Source organism: Plutella xylostella, chromosome Z (assembly GCF_932276165.1).
Source record: "Plutella xylostella chromosome Z, ilPluXylo3.1, whole genome shotgun sequence".
Classification (NCBI taxonomy): Eukaryota; Metazoa; Arthropoda; class Insecta; order Lepidoptera; family Plutellidae; genus Plutella; species Plutella xylostella.
Genome location: NC_064012.1, coordinates 7,501 through 28,907, shown reverse-complemented (window position 1 = coordinate 28,907; position 21,407 = coordinate 7,501). Strand labels below are relative to the sequence as shown.

Here is a 21,407-nt window from a genome sequence, read left to right as displayed (position 1 = left end):
TTTTTTTGAAAAATATCCATTAATCCTATTAATAAAATATTTAGTGCTACACATAGATAACTATTTCACTTAACCGGAAAAAAATATTAGAAAATTATAACTTGGTTTTTTAGTACCGATTTCATTGATGCCACGCAATTTTTGGCCGCGGGAAATTCACCCAACTAATTCAAAAGTTAATTCTTAAAATTAACTTTCAATTTTTATTACCTAACTTGGTACAGTGTAGTTCATCATCAGTAATTCATTGCTTACATTACAAACTGTTACCCTACTCATTTCTACACAACTAAAAAAGTAATTCCCACGTGTTCCCTTGTACCTAACTAGTAAATTCAAAATAGTGATTAGTTTCGCCGACCAATTCCAGGATTGTCACCGCGCGGTACAGCGAGCCTCAGTACCTCAGCTACAGAGTTCCTTCACTACCTCGGCTAACAGCTGTGCCTGCGCACCGGCTTCCCATCTCGGCGAGTCGTCTAAGCGAGGAGCGTGAGATAAGAAATTAATTATTTTATTATCTATTCTAACTTGTACTTTGGTTTACTTTATTTATAAACTGATCATAAGTTAAATAAGTAATCATGTCTACTGTTAGTGAAGATACTGAACAAGAAAATACAATTAAATTAAGCAAGTTGCTCAAGAAAAGATCTTCAATCAAGGGTCAGTTAACAAAATATAAAAATTACATAAATAACGTAAGCCAAAAGTCTTCCCTGACTGACATCGAGTTGTCTGAGTTGTCCCTTCGCATTCGAAAGGTTGAGACATTATCAAGCAACTTCGATGAGTTGCAGAGTGAGATAGAGATTATAAATTCAGTTGATTTGGATTTAGAATTAGAAGAACGCGAAAAAATAGAAACTGACATCTTTACTTACGTTGCTAAGTCTAAAACATTGTACGAAAAATACAACTATAGCTCAAGGGACACCTCTCCTCGCGTAGAAAGGGAAATAGGGTTTCAATTGCCACAAATACAAATATCCAAGTTCGATGGCGTATATTTTCGCTGGCTGGAGTTTCGTGATATGTACGAAAGTTTAATACACAATAATCCACGCATATCACCAATACACAAATTTCACTACCTAGTATCATACCTAGAGGGAGAAGCTGCCAGAGTGATCTCAAACTTGGAGATCTCGGCTGCGAATTATTCGGCAGCTTGGAGTTTAATTCGTGAGCGGTATGACAACACTCGGCTGCTTACCAACCATCACCTTAATGCGCTGTTCAACATACAGCCATTCACACGTGAGACAGAAAAATCGCTACGTTTCCTAGCTGATCACGTGACTAAAAATTTACGTGCCTTGTCCAACTTGGGACATGCTACAGACAAATGGGATGTTTTAATCATCTACATGTTGTCTTCTAAATTAGATAGCCAAACATTAATGAAGTGGGAAGAATGTCGCAATTCTTTTACTGATTGTCCCACGCTAGAACAATTTTATAAGTTTCTAACCGATCGCGCAGACGTGTTAGAATCACTAAATAGAAACAAAACTGAAAACATGAAGTCGCAACCGTCGACGTCACGCAATTTTCACTCCACACCAAACAACAATTACAAAAGATTCGAACGTCCAAATAATCAAAATCATCATCATCATCAAACAACACAAAACATAAAATCGTTTGCAGCTACAACTAAAGATAAGTCTGCTAATTATCTATGCATAATTTGCGCTGACAATCATAGAATTTATGATTGCAGTGTATTTAAGTCAAAATCTGTACATGATAGGTGGGCTGATGTCAAAAAATACAAACTGTGTCCTAATTGTCTTCGCCAAGGCCACCCTGAGAGTGACTGCACCCGGGGTCCGTGCCGCGACTGTAAACGTCGCCACAATAGCTTGTTACATCAACCTACTACAACACAAAATAACGAAACTATAAATAACTTTGAGGAAACCGAGCCTGAAACATTGGCAACATATACAAATCAAACTTATTCTCAAGTACTATTGTCTACTGCAATGATTGAGGTTACTAACCCAATTACAAAAAAGAGTGAGAAGGTCCGCGCACTGCTAGATTGCGGGAGCCAATCGTCATTCATAACAAAATCACTAAAACAAAAACTAAATCTTGATTCTGTTCCTATTGATTCACTAAAGGTCATAGGTATTGGCAACTACTGTTCAAATTACATTGTCGAAAGATGTAATGCCCAACTAAACTCCATGAATAGTAACTTCAAGGTCACCTTATCTTGCTTTGTGTTAGATGAATTAACTAGCAAGTTACCTAAATTGCCGATTGACATAAAACAACTAAATTTACCTGACAATATTTGTCTCGCCGATCCAAATTTCCATCAGCCGTCTTCAATCGATATTTTAATAGGGGCGGACATATTTTGGGACTTAATAAATAACGAACAAAGGTCGCTGGGACCTAACAATCCAAAATTGCATAACACAAAATTAGGCTGGGTTATTTCCGGACCAATATTTACAAATGCTCAAAATAATCAGATTCATTGTAATCATGCCTTTGTTGGCAATGAGTCACAAACCGAAGTAGACAAAATGTTACCTATTCTTTGGCAGTTAGAAGAAGTACCAAATAAACCTATACTAAATGAAACTGACGAAATATGCGAAAAACATTTTTTAATGAATACGACTAGACTAAATAACGGAAGGTTTTGTGTAAAGTTACCTTTATCTGATACTCCAGACTGTCTAGGCGACACCTATAGTCTGGCCAAAAAACGATTCATAAACTTAGAAAAAAGATTTAAACGAAATCCAAAAATAAAAGAAGAATATTCTAAATTTATCTCCGAATATGCTGATTTAGACCATCTGTCTACCTCGGCTGTGAAAATACCAAATCCGTCATACTTTCTATGTCACCATGCTGTTCTAAAGGAGACATCTGAGTCTTAAAATCAAAGGTATCTCCAATTAAACCAACAACAATGCCGCGTCTTGAATTATGTGCCGCACTTCTTGCTTCTAAATTAACTAAAGCTGTCATCGATTCATTAAGATACAAACCAACGCGCATAGTTCACTGGTGTGATGCTAGTATCGTTATCGGTTGGATAAATAGCGATTTAACAAAACTGAAAGCTTTCGTAGCTAATAGGATACGTGAGATTCGTGAACTTACGCAAGCTTCCGCCTGGAGATACGTACCCACCTCTGCTAACCCAGCTGATTTAATCTCGCGGGGGGTAGACCCTAGACAGTTACCGTCTACAGAGTTATGGTGGACAGGTCCTAAATATTTGCTAGAAGACGAGTCAAAATGGCCTATATTAAATCAAAAAATTGATGAGGACTTAACTGAAATCAAAATAAATACTGCTACGGTAGCTGATAAGATATTTAAAATTGAAAATTATTCTAACTTAACTAAATTAATGAGAGTCCATGCTATGGTAATAAGATTTATTTACAATTTAAAAAACCCTAAATCTAGACGCGTAGGTATTATTAGCGTTGATGAACTTAATGAGTCATTCGAGTCATTATGCATTATTGCTCAACACGAGTCCTTTCCAGTTGAGTACGACCTGCTGATTAAAAATAAGGCGTTAAGTTCAAAGTGCAAAATTTTATCGTTATCGCCGTTTTTAGATAACAAAGTGATAAGAGTTGGTGGACGTATTGATGCTTCAAACTATCCATATGAAAGAAGCATCCGATTCTACTTCATTCGTCGCACCATTTAACAAAACTATTCTTCTTAAAGGAGCATCTGCGTAACTTGCACGCTGGTGCACAGACATTGCTAGCTGTAGCTCGAGAAACTGTTTGGGCAGTAAATGGTAGGCACCTAGCTAGGCGTACGGTTAACAACTGCGTGCGCTGCAGACGCCTGCGTGGCAAAACATTCTGTCCTAAGATGGGAGATCTCCCATCACAGCGCATAACACCAGATTTTCCTTTTAAATCTGTAGGTTTAGATTTTGCTGGTCCCTTTTACATCCTAAATCGAAAGGGTAGGGGCAGCAGTTTAATTAAATGTTATTTGTGTTTGTTCATATGCCTTAGATTTAAGTGCGTTCATTTGGAAGCAGTATCTGATTTGTCAAAAAATGCATTTATCATGACCCTTCGTAGGTACATAGCACGAAGGTCAAAGCCGGCTGAAATATTTTGTGACAATGGCCGAAATTTCGTTTCCGCCGCGAAAGAGGTAGGTTCCTTTTTAAAGTCAAATGCTGAATCTCTATCTGACTTTGCCAGTCAGGAAGGCATCAAGTTTATATTCACGCCTACCTACGCTCCTCACTTCGGCGGCATTTGGGAAGCCGGCGTTAAGTCCGCCAAACACCACATTCGTAGAGTCATAGGAAATAGCCACTTAACCTTTGAGGAAATTTCTACATTGTTTGCACAAGTGGAGGCTATTCTTAACAGTCGTCCCTTGTGTCCTTTATCCTCCTCTCCTAACGACCTTCTCTCCCTTTCCCCAGGGCACTTTCTCGTTGGACGCCCACTGACTGCAATGCCAACGCCCACCCTGGACAATTGCGAAGAAAACGCACTGCAGAGATACAATCGCATTGAGAAAATTCGACAGCATTTCTGGCAAAGGTGGCAGAAGGAATATATCTGCGAATTGCAGCAAAGGACCAAATGGAAAACAAGCACAGATAAGCTGAAGATCGGAGATATGGTCTTGCTTCAAGAGGATCACGTGCCACCCCTGTGCTGGCGCCTTGGACGAGTCGCACGCTTGTTCCCGGGACCAGACGGCATCACGAGAGTCGCTGATGTCACTACAACCCGAGGATGCGTCCGGAGACCGCTAGTACGTCTCTGCCCGCTGCCGACGGCTGAAGATTTTGAGAGCTGTTGAAATGTGCTTTCAACGGGGGGGAATATGTTACGGCGCACATACGCCTTAGAGTTTGGTTATAGCATTATATAAGATAGGAAACATTGCATTGATTAGCGTTTAGGCACTACTTTTTATTGTATAAATGTAGGTAGATTTCTATACATTCTCTTCTATTCACACCACGATACGAGCTGTACCGTTTTTGATTTAAACAATTAAAATACATTGTAAAACCTCAAAATCAACTTTAATTTGACCTCCAGTATGTCAGGCTAAGACAGGTAGTAATAAAAAAAAAGAGGGTAAGTAAGTAGGTACAGTATAAAAGTAAAGGCTTATAAGTATGTACGTAACATGACACATTATAGTTATAAAAACAGTTAACTATACTGTAGTTACCTCATTGGCTAATGATACATTAGTGAAAAATTCATTAGTGGAGTAACAGGCCATACCAACCAACAACTTTTTGAGCTTGCCGAGCGTTGTACACCTTGGGGGCCAGCACGCCCAGCGTCTTGTCGGACTTGGCGAGTCTCCTCGCGGGCGTGCACAGGCGGTGGCGCTGCCTAGTGTTTATGTTGTGAGTGTCACCAATTACTTGTAAGTTGCTTAGATTCCGTCGCGCATACTTCGCTACCTCTAATATATAGAGACATGGTGCAGTTAGTATTTTGTACTGTATAAACAATTCTCTTGCGGGATGGTCCCAGGGAGTCCCAGCAATTATACGCAAAGCTCTTTTTTGTTTTTTTAAATTTTTATCAGCGTCAGTTGCATCACCCCATTAGGTTAGGTTAGGTTAGGTTAGGTTAGGTTGCCTTGCCTGCCAATCCCCGAGCCGATGAACCGGTCCCAGCCAGCCTGCCGGTTCCAACGGGCAACACGGGCCCGAGGGAGGCAATGGAGGTTTCCCATTCTCAGCCATAAACTTGTTGCAAGGCAACCTGAATCACTGCCGAGAGTCACAGGACTTGTTCCTGCATACTCTGGCGGAGCGTTCGGTTGCCATGGCAGTCGCGTCGGATCCTTACCGAGTGCCAAATCATCCCCGATGGTTCGGCGATACCGGAGGATTCGTCGCCGTTTATTGGTGCGGTGGATCGGGTGACCCCCCGTGCACTCTCCTCGAGCGGGGCTTGCGCTTTGTGGCGGTTCAGCTGCGCCCTATGGCGGTAGTGGGCTGTTACCTGTCCCCCAACAGTCCCCGTGCAGAGTATGAGTCTCACCTGGATGCGGTAGCGCTGTGTGTTCGCAGATGCCTGCCTCGCCCCGTGCTTGTCCTGGGCGATTTCAACGCCCACTCAAGAGCCTGGGGTGGGAACGCCGACGACGCTAAGGGAGACTCAGTGCTGGAATGGGCTGCTGGGCTCGACCTACGGCTCTTGAACCGGGGGTCCGTGCCCACGTGCGTGCGGTGGCAGGGGGAGTCGATCGTGGATCTTTCATGGGCAACTCCTCCTGCTGCACGTCTTGTGTCTGGATGGAGGGTGGCTGAGGAGATGGTAACCCTGTCGGACCATCGACACGTCGTGTTTGAGGTGAACCTCCGGCCAGCTGGCCATACCATCCGCACGGACACTGCACAACGCCGCTGGGCATTAAAATCGCTGGACCGGGATAGCCTAGTTGCTGCTGCAACGGTAGCGTCATGGGCGGGAAGACCGGCCGAAGGAGTCAGCGTAGAAGAGGAGGCCAATTGGTTCCGGGAAACGATGACGTCCATCTGTGACGCATCGATGCCTCGGGCCAAGCTATCCACGCGCAGAGGGGCGTACTGGTGGTCAGAGGAAATTGCGCAGCTGCACGCGGTTTGTCTCCGCAGTCGACGCCAGTACACCCGAGCACGGAGAAGACGCCAGGCAACGGAGGCCGAAAAGAGTACCGCCTATGACGCCTATCGGGAGGCCAAAAACGCGCTTCGTTTCGCGATTGCAGACGCGAAGGCTCGGTCCTGGAAGGAGCTCCTGGAGGGTCTCAACAGGGATCCATGGGGCCGACCGTACAAATCAGTACTGGGCAGGCTGCGTCCGTGGGTCCCTCCGTTGACCGAAACCCTGGAACCCGCTCTGGTAGAGACGGTGGTCAGCACACTGTTTCCCAGGGGCCAGGAAGGTCAACAAGACCCTCTCCCGTTAGACCCGACCACGTGGTCTGACGAGTTAGGAGTGAAGGATCCGGAGCTGGAACGAGCAGTCAGGCGTCTCGGAGCGCGGAACACCGCTCCCGGCCCCGATGGCATACCAGGACGTGTGTGGGTGCTGGCGCTCAGGGCTGGTTTATTCAGACAGTTCATCTGTCTGCTGAACCGCTGCCTGAGTGACGGCGAGTTCCCCACCGACTGGAAGGAGGCCACGCTGGTGCTCCTGAAGAAGGAAGGCAGGCCCGCAGACTCTCCCTCTGCGTACCGACCCATCTGTCTGCTGGACGAGGCTGGCAAGCTCTTTGAGCGAGTCATCGCCGATCGCATCCAGGCACACCTGAGACGGGATGGTCCCGACCTTTCGGATAGTCAGTACGGCTTCCGGATTGCGCGATCGACAGTGGATGCGATACTTCGCGTTCGCTCACTGTCGGAGCAGGCTGTGAACCAAGGGGGAGTTGCGCTGGCTATTAGCCTAGACATAGTTAATGCGTTCAACTCCATCCCTTGGGGAACCATTAGGGAGGCTCTTGTGTACCACCAATTGCCTTCCTACCTGCAGCGAATAGTCGGGTCATACCTGTCGAACAGGTATATCAAGTACCCGGGCAGAGAGGGTATGTTTTCGCGGAGGGATGTCAGTTGCGGAGTTCCACAGGGGTCGGTGTTGGGCCCTCTTCTGTGGAACTTGGCATACGATGCGGTCCTGCGAGTTGAGCTCCCAGATGGTGTTAGCACAGTGTGTTACGCCGACGACACACTGGTAGTTGCTAACGGGGCCTCCTTCGAGGAGGCTATACCAAGGGCGGAAGATGCTGTGGCCAGAGTGATTGGCAAGATCCACCAGCTGGGTCTCAAAACAGCGCCCCACAAGACCGAGGCGCTGTGGTTCCACAAACTGCCTAGGAGCAGGGAACCACCTGACCTAGCGGTGCAAGTTGGTGATGCTCGTATCGCCATAGGACGGCATATGCGCTACCTCGGCCTAGTCCTGCTAGGCTGGTCATTCGAGGAACACTTCAAAAGGTTAGCCCCCCGGATACAAAAAGTAGCTGGTGCTTTGCATGGGCTGCTTCCGAATCTGGGGGGTCCTCGCGAAGGAGTCCGCCGCCTCTATACGGGAGTCGTGCGATCCATGGCCCTCTACGGAGCACCTGTCTGGTCGAAGAGACTGACGGGTGTCCGACGCAACCGAGCACTGCTCAACAGCGTGCAACGTAAGATGGCCATCCGCGTTGTTCGTGGATATCGCACGATATCGTACGATGCGGCGACTTTGTTGGGTCGCTTTCCGCCACTCGACATCTTGGCGGAAATGGACACTCGAGTGTACCAGCGACTACACAATGTGGAAGGTACCGATGCGGAGCCGGCATCAGCCGTCCGGCGATACGAGCACCAGGTCGCTCTGGAGCACTGGCGGGAGCGGTTGGAGGAGCCGAGAAGTTGTCGGCAGCGAGCTGTCGCAGCCGTACTTCCGTGCTTCGACGCATGGATGCAACGACCGGGCAACCTCACGTATCGTCTGACACAGGTGCTGACCGGGCACGGTTGCTTCGGTGAGTACCTGCACCGGATAGGGCGTGAGGTTGCACCGTCGTGTCACCACTGTGAAGGCAGCCTGGACTCCGCGCAGCACACACTTGCAGTGTGCCCAGCGTGGGAGTCCGAAAGGCAGATCCTGGCTAACAGGATCGGGCCGAATCTGTCACTGCCCTCAGTGGTGGCAGCCATGACTCGAGGCAAGGAGTGTTGGAAGGCCGTGGTCTCGTTCTGTGAGACCGTCATGGTCCAGAAAGAGGCCGCAGAGCGAGATCGGGAGAGGGCCGATCCAGCTCGGAGGCGACGGCGAAGGGTTCAGGTCAGGTGAGCCCATTGCGTCCCTGTAGCCCGGGAGTAAGAATAAGGCTACGGTAACTCCTGCCCGTCGTAGAAGGCGACCAAAAGGAGGTTAGGGGCTGTGGGCGGTGAGGACGGGGGTCCGAGCCGCCGCATAATAGCGGCCCCGGGAAGAGCGGCTGTGCATGTGGCCATGTACAGCCGCGCAGGCTGCGAAGGAGTGGGGAGACCTTGAGTCTCCCGGAGAAGAGCTGCGGCGCAGTGCGAGGTGACTCCGGTGCGTTCCCCTGGAGATCCCGGAGCACCTACCTGCACTGATGGTGGCCACCGAGGGGGTTTTAGTGGGTAAAAATCCCACATATCCCGCCTTCCTCCCCCGAGGTCGGCGGAAATCTTTCTGAAGATTTCCCCCTCGTAAAAAAAAAAAAAAAAAAAAAAAGGTTAGGTTAGGTTAGGTTAGGTTAGGTTAGGTTTTTTTTTAAGAAATTGTTATCACTCCACAGACTTTATGTCCGTGCCTTTTGAAGAGTAATTTATATGAGATAGTTTTTAATTCTTTTATCTACTTTCTACTCGGTAAGGAAGTTTCATTTATATATAGGTATATATATTCTATCTTTTATATATATATTGTTCTTTTTTTTTTTCTTTTTCTTTTTTCCCTTTTTTTTTTCCACTGCTGGGGGAAAATCCACATGGACACCTGGGAAGAGGACCCAGGTAGTGTCGGGCGTTAACCGACTAAAAACCCCCAGCCGTGTATCTCATTATACAAGATTTTATATTTTTTTTTTTCTTTTTTTTTTCCTTTTTTTTAAATTAATGGTTTTCAGAGTCACACTTACATTAGTAATGGCAACAAACTTAACAAGGACAGGGCCAATGCCAGCTGTCTTCGGAGAACTTAGTAGACACCTGGCAATGGCTCGGCCCCTCAGTCGTTATAGGTCATGTTTTGCCTGATGTTAGTGTGTGACTCTGTTCTTAAAGATAACTTATTTTAATTGTTAGTTATGATATAATAATCAATAGGTTAGTTATATAAATTATTTTCCCAATTTGACCTATATTTTGCGCTCTTAACCAAAATTATATTTTATGATTTATTCCGCCCCGTTTTGCCTTCTTAACATTTCCCCAGAAAGTGCAATGACCTCTTCGTCTCGATTCTTAACTGCCATTTTTAGATTGTACTCGAGGATGCGTTTCTTTGGCGCTGTTATTGCCGTTTTAGCGAGGTTGCCGATAGCGTCCTCGGTGTCATCCGCATAGTAGGTGCAGGCGGTGGTGTGCCTCGACAGCGCCACTACTGCGTGAGGTATGCTATCGTGCAACTTTATTTTATCTTTTGTTCTTATGATAATAACGGATTCGTACGTCAATCCCTGTGCTTCGTGTATGGTTAGGACGCGTGAGCCCATTCCTTCACCATACCCTTGGCTGGTCAAGGTCTCTTTTTCTTCCCGTGGTTAGGTTAGGTTAGGTTAGGTTAGGTTACTCGGGAATCTTTCTGAAGATTTCCCCCTCGTAAAAAAAAAAAAAAAAAAAAAAGGTTAGGTTAGGTTAGGTTAGGTTAGGTTAGGTTAGGTTAGGTTGGGGCTGGAAGTAGCTCTACACAAGTCAGAGGCCCTGCGCTTCCACGGGGCCCGCAATGCTCCTCCGCCTGGATCAGCCATAGTAGTTGGCGGAGAACGTATCGCTGTCCAGTCGACGATGAAATATCTGGGACTCGTCCTGGACAGCCGGTGGAATTTTGCCTCCCATTTTGAAAGGCTGGCTATAAAACTGGTCGCCACGTGTGCGGCACTGAGTAGGCTCTTGCCCAACCTTGGTGGGCCAAGAACATCTTGCAGGCGGCTTTATATGGGCATTGTGCGTTCTATGGCCATGTACGGTGCTCCTGTGTGGGCCGATAACCTATCGAGGTCGAACATCACCCATCTGCGCAGAGCGCAAAGAGTGATGGCCTCAAGGGTGATTCGGGCATACTGCACCATCTCCGCAGAAGCCGCTTGGCTGATTGCTGGATCCCTACCGTGGGACTTAGATGCCGGTGTCCTCTCATCCCTGTATCACTGGCGGGAGGAAGCACGTCGGACAGACATGCGTCCAGCACCAAGAGAGATCGGGGCTGCGAGAGACGGGTACGTGGACGATGCTATAGAATTATGGACAAGAAGGCTCGACGAATCAGCCTATGGCCGGCGCACAATCAACGCGATTCTCCCTGCTCTGCGACAGTGGCTAGATAGGGAGCACGGGTCGTGCACTTTCCGTGTGTCACAGATGCTTTCCGGGCACGGATGCTTCGGGAAGTATCTGTGTCGGATAGGGAGGGAAGATACGCAAGCGTGCCACCACTGTGGTGCTGCAGTGGACTCCGCGGAGCACACACTGACGGAGTGCCCGGCCTGGGCCGATGAGCGCAGCGCTCTCTGCGCGGTCATCGGGCAAGACCTAACGCTGCCTGCAGTAATTGCAGCGATCTTACGACCGCCAGACCTGCCTGGCGTGCGTTCTCCACATTTTGTGAGACCGTCATGTCGCAAAAGGAAGACGCAGAACGCGAGCGGGAACAGGAGGACCCAGCTAGGCGTCGTGCAAGAAGAGGCCGCCAACCCCGGGGTGGCAGAAGATAGCATCTCTGTCGCCCTGCGAGTCGAGCGATGTAAACGGTATCCCCTGCCTTAAAGGGGGCCCCGCCCTGTAGTTCGGGCATTACAATAGAGCTACGGTAACCCCTGCCTCAAAGGGGCCCTGGAGTCGCAGGCGCACGAGGGGCGGGAGACCCTTAGTGCGTCGAGTTGCGGGTCCTGCGGCGTGGTAACACGTATTGTGGATGCGTGCTACTGCGGAGGGTAGGAAATCCCACCCTCAGGAGTGCTGCTGTTCTCACAGCAGCCTGCGCGGAGGCTACCGGTAGTATGCCACAAGGCGGTTCCCGGGACACCTCCAAATAGCGCGATGGAGTCCACCGTGGGGTTTTAGTCGGTGCAAGCCCGACATAACCCAGTCGCTTCCCCGAGCGGCTGGGTATGCGTTAGGCATTTCCCCACGTAAAAAAAAAAAAAAAAAAAGGTTAGGTTAGGTTTCCCCCCCGAAGGGTTCTCGGCTTGTCGTGCCGGGGGGGCTGAGTAGCTGTAACTGTCGGGTCTGCCGCTTTAACTCGACTGATACGGTGAAACCAAGAGGAACCCATGGGCGGCTAGCGTGCCCAGCCACGGGCATGCTTTTGCTTACGCCACCCGTTACCCTGGATGTACTGTGGTGGGACATCATAGGGTCGGGGGCCGCTCTCCTTGTGTGGGAGGGGCTGCGAGGAGAAAACCTCTGTAAAAAATCCAAGGTGGAGGCGGAAACGCCCGTGCGCGGTGCTATTTGATTAGTTTCCGGGCAACCCGTATCCCTTGGATATTTCCGAGGAACGGGGGCCGCTCTCACAGTTCGTGATAGGGGCCACGAGGAGACAACCTCTTCAAAAACCACGGGCGGCGGGTCTTAGGTCTGTGAATTCACAGGCTGCTAGACAGGCTTTTCTACAAGCCACCGCCGGCAAACCTGTTATCCCAAGGTGACGTGGTCATGTCTCGCGGCCTGGGACCAGGGAGCTTGCCTTAATCGGCCGGCTCAAGAGGAGAAAACCTCAATAAAAATCCTCAAGTTACTGGCGTTGTGGTACCTACGGGTCTAGCGTGGCGTCAGGCTCCTACTCGCAAGGGTAGGAGGCGGGGGAGTATCTCCGTCGTTAACGACCAACCCTGGAGAAGTCCCGCACTCCAGGTGTATAAGGGATATTTTAAAATGTTCATACTCGTGGGATCTAAACATGCAACAATCCAACAAAGATGAAGACGAAGTTGTAGATAGTAGGAGGCGTAGTTTAAGTAGGTTAAGTTTTGAGGTTGAGGAGGGAGAGGAGAGTAGCTGTAGCAGTAATGAACATTGTGCAAAGGCACACACTTTGGGCACTAAAGCGGGCGGAAAACCCGCGGAGCAAACTGGACTGAGACCGGGTTCCACCACCCCGGAATCGGTTCAGGGCTCTGGCCAGGGCGCTCGCGCCAAAAAGGGAGGAAATAGGGACGGGGTCTCTGAGGGATCGATCCGAAGCGGCAGGGGTCGATCGCTGGAGTCTCCCGCCCATGTAAGCGAGGCTAGTGTGGTCATGCTAGAGTCTGCAGAATCTACAGACAGCGCGGAGAGCACTGCAGACGAGGAGAGAGTGGGTCCCTCTGGCAAATATTGGCAGAGTAGGTCCCAAAAACGCAAGCGATCTGCGGTCTTCGACTCTGGAAGCGGCTCAGGAGGAAGCCCGAGCGGTGTGCCTAACAAGATTGGCACACCCAAAAGGGGCCGAGGCAGGCCGCCTACCACTGGCCAATATGTTGGCTTAGCAAAGGCCAAAGCTGAACTCGCGGCAGCCAAGGAGATAGAATTACGGCTCCGCTTGGAAGAAGAGGTTGCAAACCATTCTCTGAAAGCCAGAGAGTCGTTTTCCCGGTTGGATCAGGCCATCTCCCAAACACTTGGGGATGGCGATAACAGGCTGTCTGCTGACTTGCAGACAGTTATAGCCAATAACTTGGATGTTATCATGGACGTGGGGAAAAAGTCCCGAAACCTAAAGGGCACCTTTGTGCGGGCGATAAAAGATTCCGTCGAGGCAATTTCCACGGCCGTGAGAACTCTTAGTGTTCGGACTACAAACGAAGAGGTGGCCAAACTGCAGGCTGATAATAATCGCCTGCAGTCCGAGGTTGAGCGCCTGAGAAGGGAGAACGAGGCACTCAGAGCGGAACAAGTGGACCTGCGAAGCGAGTTCCAGACTCTTCGCTCCGGCTTCGAAGCAGTGAATGGGCGCCGATCCCCCTCCCCTGCTCCTTTGGTAGGCCCTAGGCAAATAGAGGAGGCACGGCGGGTTTCACCGCCACGGACGGTACAACCAAGCAAATCCAGCCGGGCTGGACCGCCGGCGGAGCAGGTGAGACCGGAGTTCGCCGAGTTTGCGCGTGCTATAATGCTGGAAGTGGGGAACATGGTGGATGCCAAGCTCTCCTCATTAGAGTCGCGTCTGCCACCCGCTCCTCCGATCCGCCCACCGTTAGCTGCGGACAAAAAGAATGCGGAGACTGCAAAGAAGCAGATCCAGACACCCTCAGGAGAAATAGTGGCTGAACAACAACCAGGACCTAGCCAGGGGAAAAAGAAGAGCAAAAAAAGAAAAAGAAGCAAAAAACATAGTGGGCCCGCACCAAATGTGGCAGCACCTGTGGACCAAGTGTCACCCTCACAACCTGTTCGTCCAAATAGGAACGGGGAGACCTGGACCACGGTTGTCAAACGTGGTGCCAAGAAACAAGCGCCAGTGTCCACTAAAGCGCCTACTAGGGAACCCCCCAAGACGAAAATAAGGCCTCCACGATCCCAGGCAGTGGTGATAACTTTACAGCCGGAAGCGGCGGGCAGAGGAATGACTTACGCCAAAGTCTTGACTGAGGCGAAGTCCAAGATCGACCTCTCTAGCCTAGGAGTTTCAGGGATGCGGATTAGGAATGCAGCCACGGGTGCCCGCATCCTTGAAATTCCAGGAATTGCAAGCAAGCCCGCTGCCGACGCTCTAGCAGCAGAGATTGAAAAAGTTATAGGATCCGAGACTGTGAAAGTGTCTAGGCCCACAAAGTGTGCGAGTCTACGCATATACGGTCTGGATGACTCTTCAACCTCGGAAGAGGTGGTTGAGGCAATTGCCCTTGTCGGAGGATGCCCTAGAGAGCAAATTAAAGTTGGAGAATTACGTATGGGACCTTCCACCACGGGCAGTGTGTTGGCTAGCTGTCCCGTCGCTGCTGCTCAAAAAATCAACAAGGCTAAACACCTCAGGATTGGTTGGACGTCAGCCTCGGTAAAACTGCAGCCACCGGTCTGTTGCCAGTCGGAGGTGGACCGCAGCAACACTTGCTACCGCTGTGGGCAGCCTGGCCACAAGGCCAGCACGTGCAATGCCGACCCTCACTGTCCCATATGCAGTGCCGCTGGTAAACCGGCCAACCACAGGGTGGGTGGCAAAGCCTGCGTTCCTCCCTCGAAGAAGCAGCGGAAGAAGACCTTGGCGGCCACACAACCGCTGCCTACCAGTGCCTCGGCTAATGCTGAAGATGCAGCGGCGGTGGAAGAAACAATGTCCAGCTAGATGGCCCTCAGAGTTCTCCAGGCGAATATCAACCACTGTGAAAGCGCTCAGGACTTACTTTATTCGGGCATACTGCACCATCTCCGCAGAAGCCGCCTGCCTGATTGCTGGATCCCTACCGTGGGACTTAGATGCCGGTGTCCTCTCATCCCTGTATCACTGGCGGGAGGAAGCACGTCGGACAGACATGCGTCCAGCACCAAGAGAGATCGGGGCTGCGAGAGACGGGTACGTGGACGATGCCATAGAATTATGGGCAAGAAGGCTCGACGAATCAGCCTATGGCCGGCGCACAATCGACGCGATTCTCCCTGCTCTGCGACAGTGGCTAGATAGGGAGCACGGGTCGTGCACTTTCCGTGTGTCACAGATGCTTTCCGGGCACGGATGCTTCGGGAAGTATCTGTGTCGGATCGGGAGGGAAGAGACGCAAGCGTGCCACCACTGTGGCGCTGCAGTGGACTCCGCGGAGCACACTGGCGGAGTGCCCGGCCTGGGCCGATGAACGCAGCGCTCTCTGCGCGGTCATCGGGCAGGACCTAACGCTGCCTGCAGTAATTGCAGCGATCATAAGCAGCAGACCTGCCTGGCGTGCGTTCTCCACATTTTGTGAGACCGTCATGTCGCAGAAGGAAGACGCAGAACGCGAGCGGGAACAGGAGGACCCAGCTAGGCGTCGTGCAAGAAGAGGCCGCCGACTCCGGGCTGGCAGAAGATAGCATCTCTGTCGTGCTGCGAGTCGAGCGATATAAACGGTATCCCCTGCCTTAAATGGGGCCCCGCCCTGTAGTTCGGGCATTACAATAGAGCTACGGTAACCCCTGCCTCAAAGGGGCCCTGGAGTCGCAGGCGCACGAGGGGCGGGAGACCCTTAGTGCGTCGAGTTGCGGGTCCTGCGGCGTGGTAACACGTATTGTGGATGCGTGCTACTGCGGAGGGTAGGTAAACCCTTCCCTCAGGAGTGCTGCTGTTCTCACAGCAGCCTGCGCGGAGGCTACCGGTAGTATGCCACAAGGCGGTTCCCGGGACACCTCCAAAATGCGCGATGGAGTCCACCGTGGGGTTTTAGTCGGTGCAAGCCCGACATAACCCAGCCGCTTCCCCGAGCGGCTGGGTATGCGTTAGGCATTTCCACAAGTAAAAAAAAAAAAAAAAGGTTAGGTTAGGTTAGGTTAGGTTAGGTTAGGTTAGGTTAGGTTCCACGGACCTGCTTAGTTGTCTAAGTGGGAGGGGAGGTGAACCCCTACGTGGCGCGTCCCAGGTGGCGGATAGGGAGCCTCGGCTCTCTGCTACTACTACGCTCGTACTAGTCGCAGTGAGCCGAGGTTGAGTTTAACTCTCGCGGACCAAACACCAAGGTGGAGGAGTCCTAAATCATGGAGGTACAAAAAATAGATGATATTGTACCCCAGGAGGGTCCCGTAACTGGAGAATCCCTCCCCGAGCCAATTGGCTCGGGCTGCCCCTCGTATTCTGGGGGGGGCAATTTGCACCTTTGTGATTTAGGAAAAAAAAGTTGTGATAATGTGTCAATTTGTAATAGTGTGTCAATTTGTGACAATGAATTTGCGCGCCCATTTGAGCGCACGTCTCAGCGCAGAGACAGTGTCGGGTCGGACACGTCGTCGGTGGTGTCATTTATCTCTATGACATCATCGGACGTCGTGTCTAAACGGCCCAGGAAAAGGGGGAACCCGGGTGCCAATAACAGCCCGCCGGGTTCAAAACGCCGAGTGCTAAGGCGCTCGGTTAGGGATGGAAGTGGGGAGGACGATGAGATTCTTGGCCAATCTCTCACCCCCTCCAACACCAGGGCGAAGGCCTCACTACCAAAGGTGGATGACCTGTTGGCAGAAATGCAGGGACGACCGACAGCTGATCTGAATGCTTTTATTGCAGCTCAGCTGTCCACTGTCGAAGGGGTTGCCGACAGGTCGAGAAATTTGAAGGGCACCTTCGTCCACAGTCTTCGCCTTGCCGCGAGACAGGTGCAGGCCGCCACCACAGAGCTGGTGCAACGCACGGTGTCGGGCCGGAACGAGGAGAGGCTGGAGCGGGAGAACGCAGAGCTGCGCTCTCAGGTAGCCTCCCTCAGTTCGAGGCTGGAAGACCTGGCCAAGGAGGTGGCAATACTCCGGCAGACTCCGGACCATGTCGCGGCGCCGGTATCGCCTACCAGGCCTTCCCCCGAACCTTCGGGAGAATGGGAGCGGCGCCTGATGGAGCGCATTGGGGGCTTGATGGACAAGAAACTGGCGGCAGTTGCGTCCATCGCTCCCGCTCCTAAGACTTCACCTCGTGTCGGCTCGACACCGTCAGCCGGGCACAATAGGCCAGCAGTGGGGGCAGTCCCAGGGACACAGCCCAGGCCCAAGGCCAAAAAAAGGAAGAAGAAGAGGAAGAAGGGGGTTGTGGAGACCCCAGCTCCGGTGGCTCGTACACAACCAGTGCCCTCCTCTGCTACTCCGGCAGCGGGAGGAAGCACCTGGGCCATCGTAGTGAACAGGAAAGCCCAGAAGCCGAAAGCAGCGGTCACTGCATCGCAGCGGCCGGCACAGACGAAGAAGGTGGTTCCGGCGAAGCCTCCCTCATCGGCAGCTATTGCCGTCACAATTCGGGAGGGCGCAGACGTCACATACGCTGCTGTCATGGCAGCAGCGAAGGAGCGTGTGCGCCTGAGTGACTGCGGCATTAGCACCGTCCGCATGAAGCGAGCCGTGACTGGGGGCCTCGTCCTAGAGGTTTCTGGCGCAGAATGCTCGAAGCATGCGGACGATCTTGCCGCGAAAATGAGGGAGGCCCTAGCCGACATGCCGGTTCATATCGCGCGCCCTTTTAAGACGGGTGAGGTGCGCGTCATGGATCTGGATGAGGCAATCTCGCCTGTTCAGTTGGCCGCGGCGATTGCGATTGCGGGAGAGTGCCAGGCTGCCGACATCAAGGTGGGCGAGATCCGACAAGCACGGTCGGGTTTGAATTCGGCGTGGGTCCGGTGTCCGCTCTCTGCTGTGCGCAAGCTGGCAGCAGCGAAGCGCATCCGCGTGGGGTGGGCATCGGCGAGAGTTGAGGTCCTGGCGGCCAGACCAATGCAGTGCTACCGCTGCCTCGAGACTGGCCACGTCCGCCGCCAGTGCCCCAACTCTGTTGATAGAAGCGACAGGTGCTACACCTGTGGGGAGCCTGGTCACCGCGCAAACCAGTGCAGAGCGGAAAGGCCGAAATGCCCCCTTTGTGCCGATCTCGGAAGGCCATCAGATCACCGACTGGGCAGTAAGAGGTGTACTCCACCTAAGGGCCGAAAGAAGAAGCCGCAGGCCTTGCCTGCCAATCCCCAAGCCGATGAACCGGTCCCAGCCAGCTTGCCGGTTCCAACGGGCAACACGGGCCCGAGGGAGGCAATGGAGGTTTCCCATTCGCAGCCATAAACCTGTTGCAGGGCAACCTGAACCACTGCCGAGAGTCACAGGACTTGTTCCTACATACTCTGGCGGAGCGTTCGGTTACCATGGCAGTCGCGTCGGATCCTTACCGAGTGCCAAACCATCCCCGTTGGTTCGGCGATACCGGGGGATTCGTCGCCGTTTATTGGTGCGGTGGATCGGGTGACCCCCCGTGCACTCTCCTCGAGCGGGGCTTGCGCTTCGTGGCGGTTCAGCTGGGCCCTATGGCGGTAGTGGGCTGCTACCTGTCCCCCAACAGTCCCCGTGCAGAGTATGAGTCTCACCTGGATGCGGTCGCGCTGTGCGTCCGCAGATGCCTGCCTCGCCCCGTGTTTGTCCTGGGCGATTTCAACGCCCACTCGAGGGCCTGGGGCGGGGAGGCAGACGACGCTAAGGGAGACTCAGTGCTGGAATGGGCTGCTGGGCTTGACCTACGGCTCTTAAACCGGGGGTCCGTGCCCACGTGCGTGCGGTGGCAGGGGGAGTCGATCGTGGATCTTTCATGGGCAACTCCTCCTGCTGCACGTCTTGTGTCTGGATGGAGGGTGGCTGAGGAGATGGTAACCCTGTCGGATCATCGACACGTCGTGTTTGAGGTGAACCTCCGGCCAGCTGGCCATACCATCCGCACGGACACTGCACAACGCCGCTGGGCATTAAAATTGCTGGACCGGGATAGCCTAGTTGCTGCTGCAACGGTAGCGTCATGGGCGGGAAGACCGGCCGAAGGCGTCAGCGTAGAAGAGGAGGCCAATTGGTTCCGGGAAACGATGACGTCCATCTGTGACGCGTCGATGCCCCGGGCCAAGCCATCCACACGCAGAGGGGCGTACTGGTGGTCAGAGGAAATTGCGCAGCTGCACGCGGTTTGTCTCCGCAGTCGACGCCAGTACACCCGAGCACGGAGAAGACGCCAGGCAACGGAGGCCGAAAAGAGTACCGCCTATGACGCCTATCGGGAGGCCAAAAATGCGCTTCGTTTCGCGATTGCAGACGCGAAGGCTCGGTCCTGGAAGGAGCTCCTGGAGGGTCTCAACAGGGATCCATGGGGCCGACCGTACAAATCAGTACTGGGCAGGCTGCGTCCGTGGGTCCCTCCGTTGACCGAAACCCTGGAACCCGCTCTGGTAGAGACAGTGGTCAGCACACTGTTTCCCAGGGCCCAGGAAGGTCAACAAGACCCTCGACGAGTTAGGAGTGAAGGATCCGGAGCTGGAACGAGCAGTCAGGCGTCTCGGAGCGCGGAACACCGCTCCCGGCCCCGATGGCATACCAGGACGTGTGTGGGTGCTGGCGCTCAGGGCTGGTTTATTCAGACAGTTCATCAGTCTGCTGAACCGCTGCCTGAGTGACGGCGAGTTCCCCACCGACTGGAAGGAGGCCACGCTGGTGCTCCTGAAGAAGGAAGGCAGGCCCGCAGACTCTCCCTCTGCGTACCGACCCATCTGTCTGCTGGACGAGGCTGGCAAGCTCTTTGAGCGAGTCATCGCCGATCGCATCCAGGCACACCTGAGACGGGATGGTCCCGACCTTTCGGATAGTCAGTACGGCTTCCGGATTGCGCGATCGACAGTGGATGCGATACTTCGCGTTCGCTCACTGTCGGAGCAGGCTGTGAACCAAGGGGGAGTTGCGCTGGCTATTAGCCTAGACATAGTTAATGCGTTCAACTCCATCCCTTGGGGAACCATTAGGGAGGCTCTTGTGTACCACCAATTGCCTTTCTACCTGCAGCGAATAGTCGGGTCATACCTGTCGAACAGGTATATCAAGTACCCGGGCAGAGAGGGTATGTTTTCGCGGAGGGATGTCAGTTGCGGAGTTCCACAGGGGTCGGTGTTGGGCCCTCTTCTGTGGAACTTGGCATACGATGCGGTCCTGCGAGTTGAGCTTCCAGATGGTGTTAGCACAGTGTGTTACGCTGACGACACACTGGTAGTTGCTAACGGGGCCTCCTTCGAGGAGGCTATACCAAGGGCGGAAGATGCTGTGGCCAGAGTGATCGGCAAGATCCACCAGCTGGGTCTCAAAACAGCGCCCCACAAGACCGAGGCGCTGTGGTTCCACAAACTGCCTAGGAGCAGGGAACCACCCGACCTAGCGGTACAAGTTGGTGATGCTCGTATCGCCATAGGACGGCATATGCGCTACCTCGGCCTAGTCCTGGATAGTCGCTGGTCATTCGAGGAACACTTCAAAAGGTTAGCCCCCCGGATACAAAAAGTAGCTGGTGCTTTGCATGGGCTGCTTCCGAATCTGGGGGGTCCTCGCGAAGGAGTCCGCCGCCTCTATACGGGAGTCGTGCGATCCATGGCCCTCTACGGAGCACCTGTCTGGTCGAAGAAACTGACGGGTGTCCGACGCAACCGAGCACTGCTCAACAGCGTCCAACGTAAGATGGCCATCCGCGTTGTTCGTGGATATCGCACGATATCGTACGATGCGGCGACTTTGTTGGGTCGCTTTCCGCCACTCGACATCTTGGCGGAAATGGACGCTCGAGTGTACCAGCGACTACACAATGTGGAAGTTGCCGATGCGGAGCCGGCATCAGCCGTCCGGCGATACGAGCACCAGGTCGCTCTGGAGCACTGGCGGGAGCGGTTGGAGGAGCCGAGAAGTTGTCGGCAGCGAGCTGTCGCAGCCGTACTTCCGTGCTTCGACGCATGGATGCAACGACCGGGCAACCTCACGTATCGTCTGACGCAGGTGCTGACCGGGCACGGTTGCTTCGGTGAGTACCTGCACCGGATAGGGCGTGAGGTTGCACCGTCGTGTCACCACTGTGAAGGCAGCCTGGACTCCGCGCAGCACACACTTGCAGTGTGCCCAGCGTGGGAGTCCGAAAGGCAGATCCTGGCTAACAGGATCGGGCCGGATCTGTCACTGCCCTCGGGTCGGCGGGAATCTTTCTGAAGATTTCCCCCTCGTAAAAAAAAAAAAAAAAAAAAAAAAAAGGTTAGGTTAGTTAGGTTAGGTT

General features: G+C 52.4%; 1 protein-coding gene across 1 annotated transcript; it reads left to right on the top strand.

Moving 5' to 3' along the window:
• The first annotated feature begins 3,666 nt into the window (after positions 1–3,666).
• LOC125491287 lies at positions 3,667–4,884 on the top strand. Its single transcript, XM_048632868.1, has one exon. The coding sequence runs from the start codon at positions 3,874–3,876 to the stop codon at positions 4,831–4,833; it is 960 nt and encodes a 319-aa protein (XP_048488825.1). The 5' UTR covers positions 3,667–3,873; the 3' UTR covers positions 4,834–4,884.
• Positions 4,885–21,407: the final 16,523 nt, after the last annotated feature.

Bases quoted from the DNA above. Each gene is read 5' to 3' on its own strand.
- LOC125491287 (XM_048632868.1), top strand. From the start codon at position 3,874: ATGGGAGATCTCCCATCACAGCGCATAACACCAGATTTTCCTTTTAAA.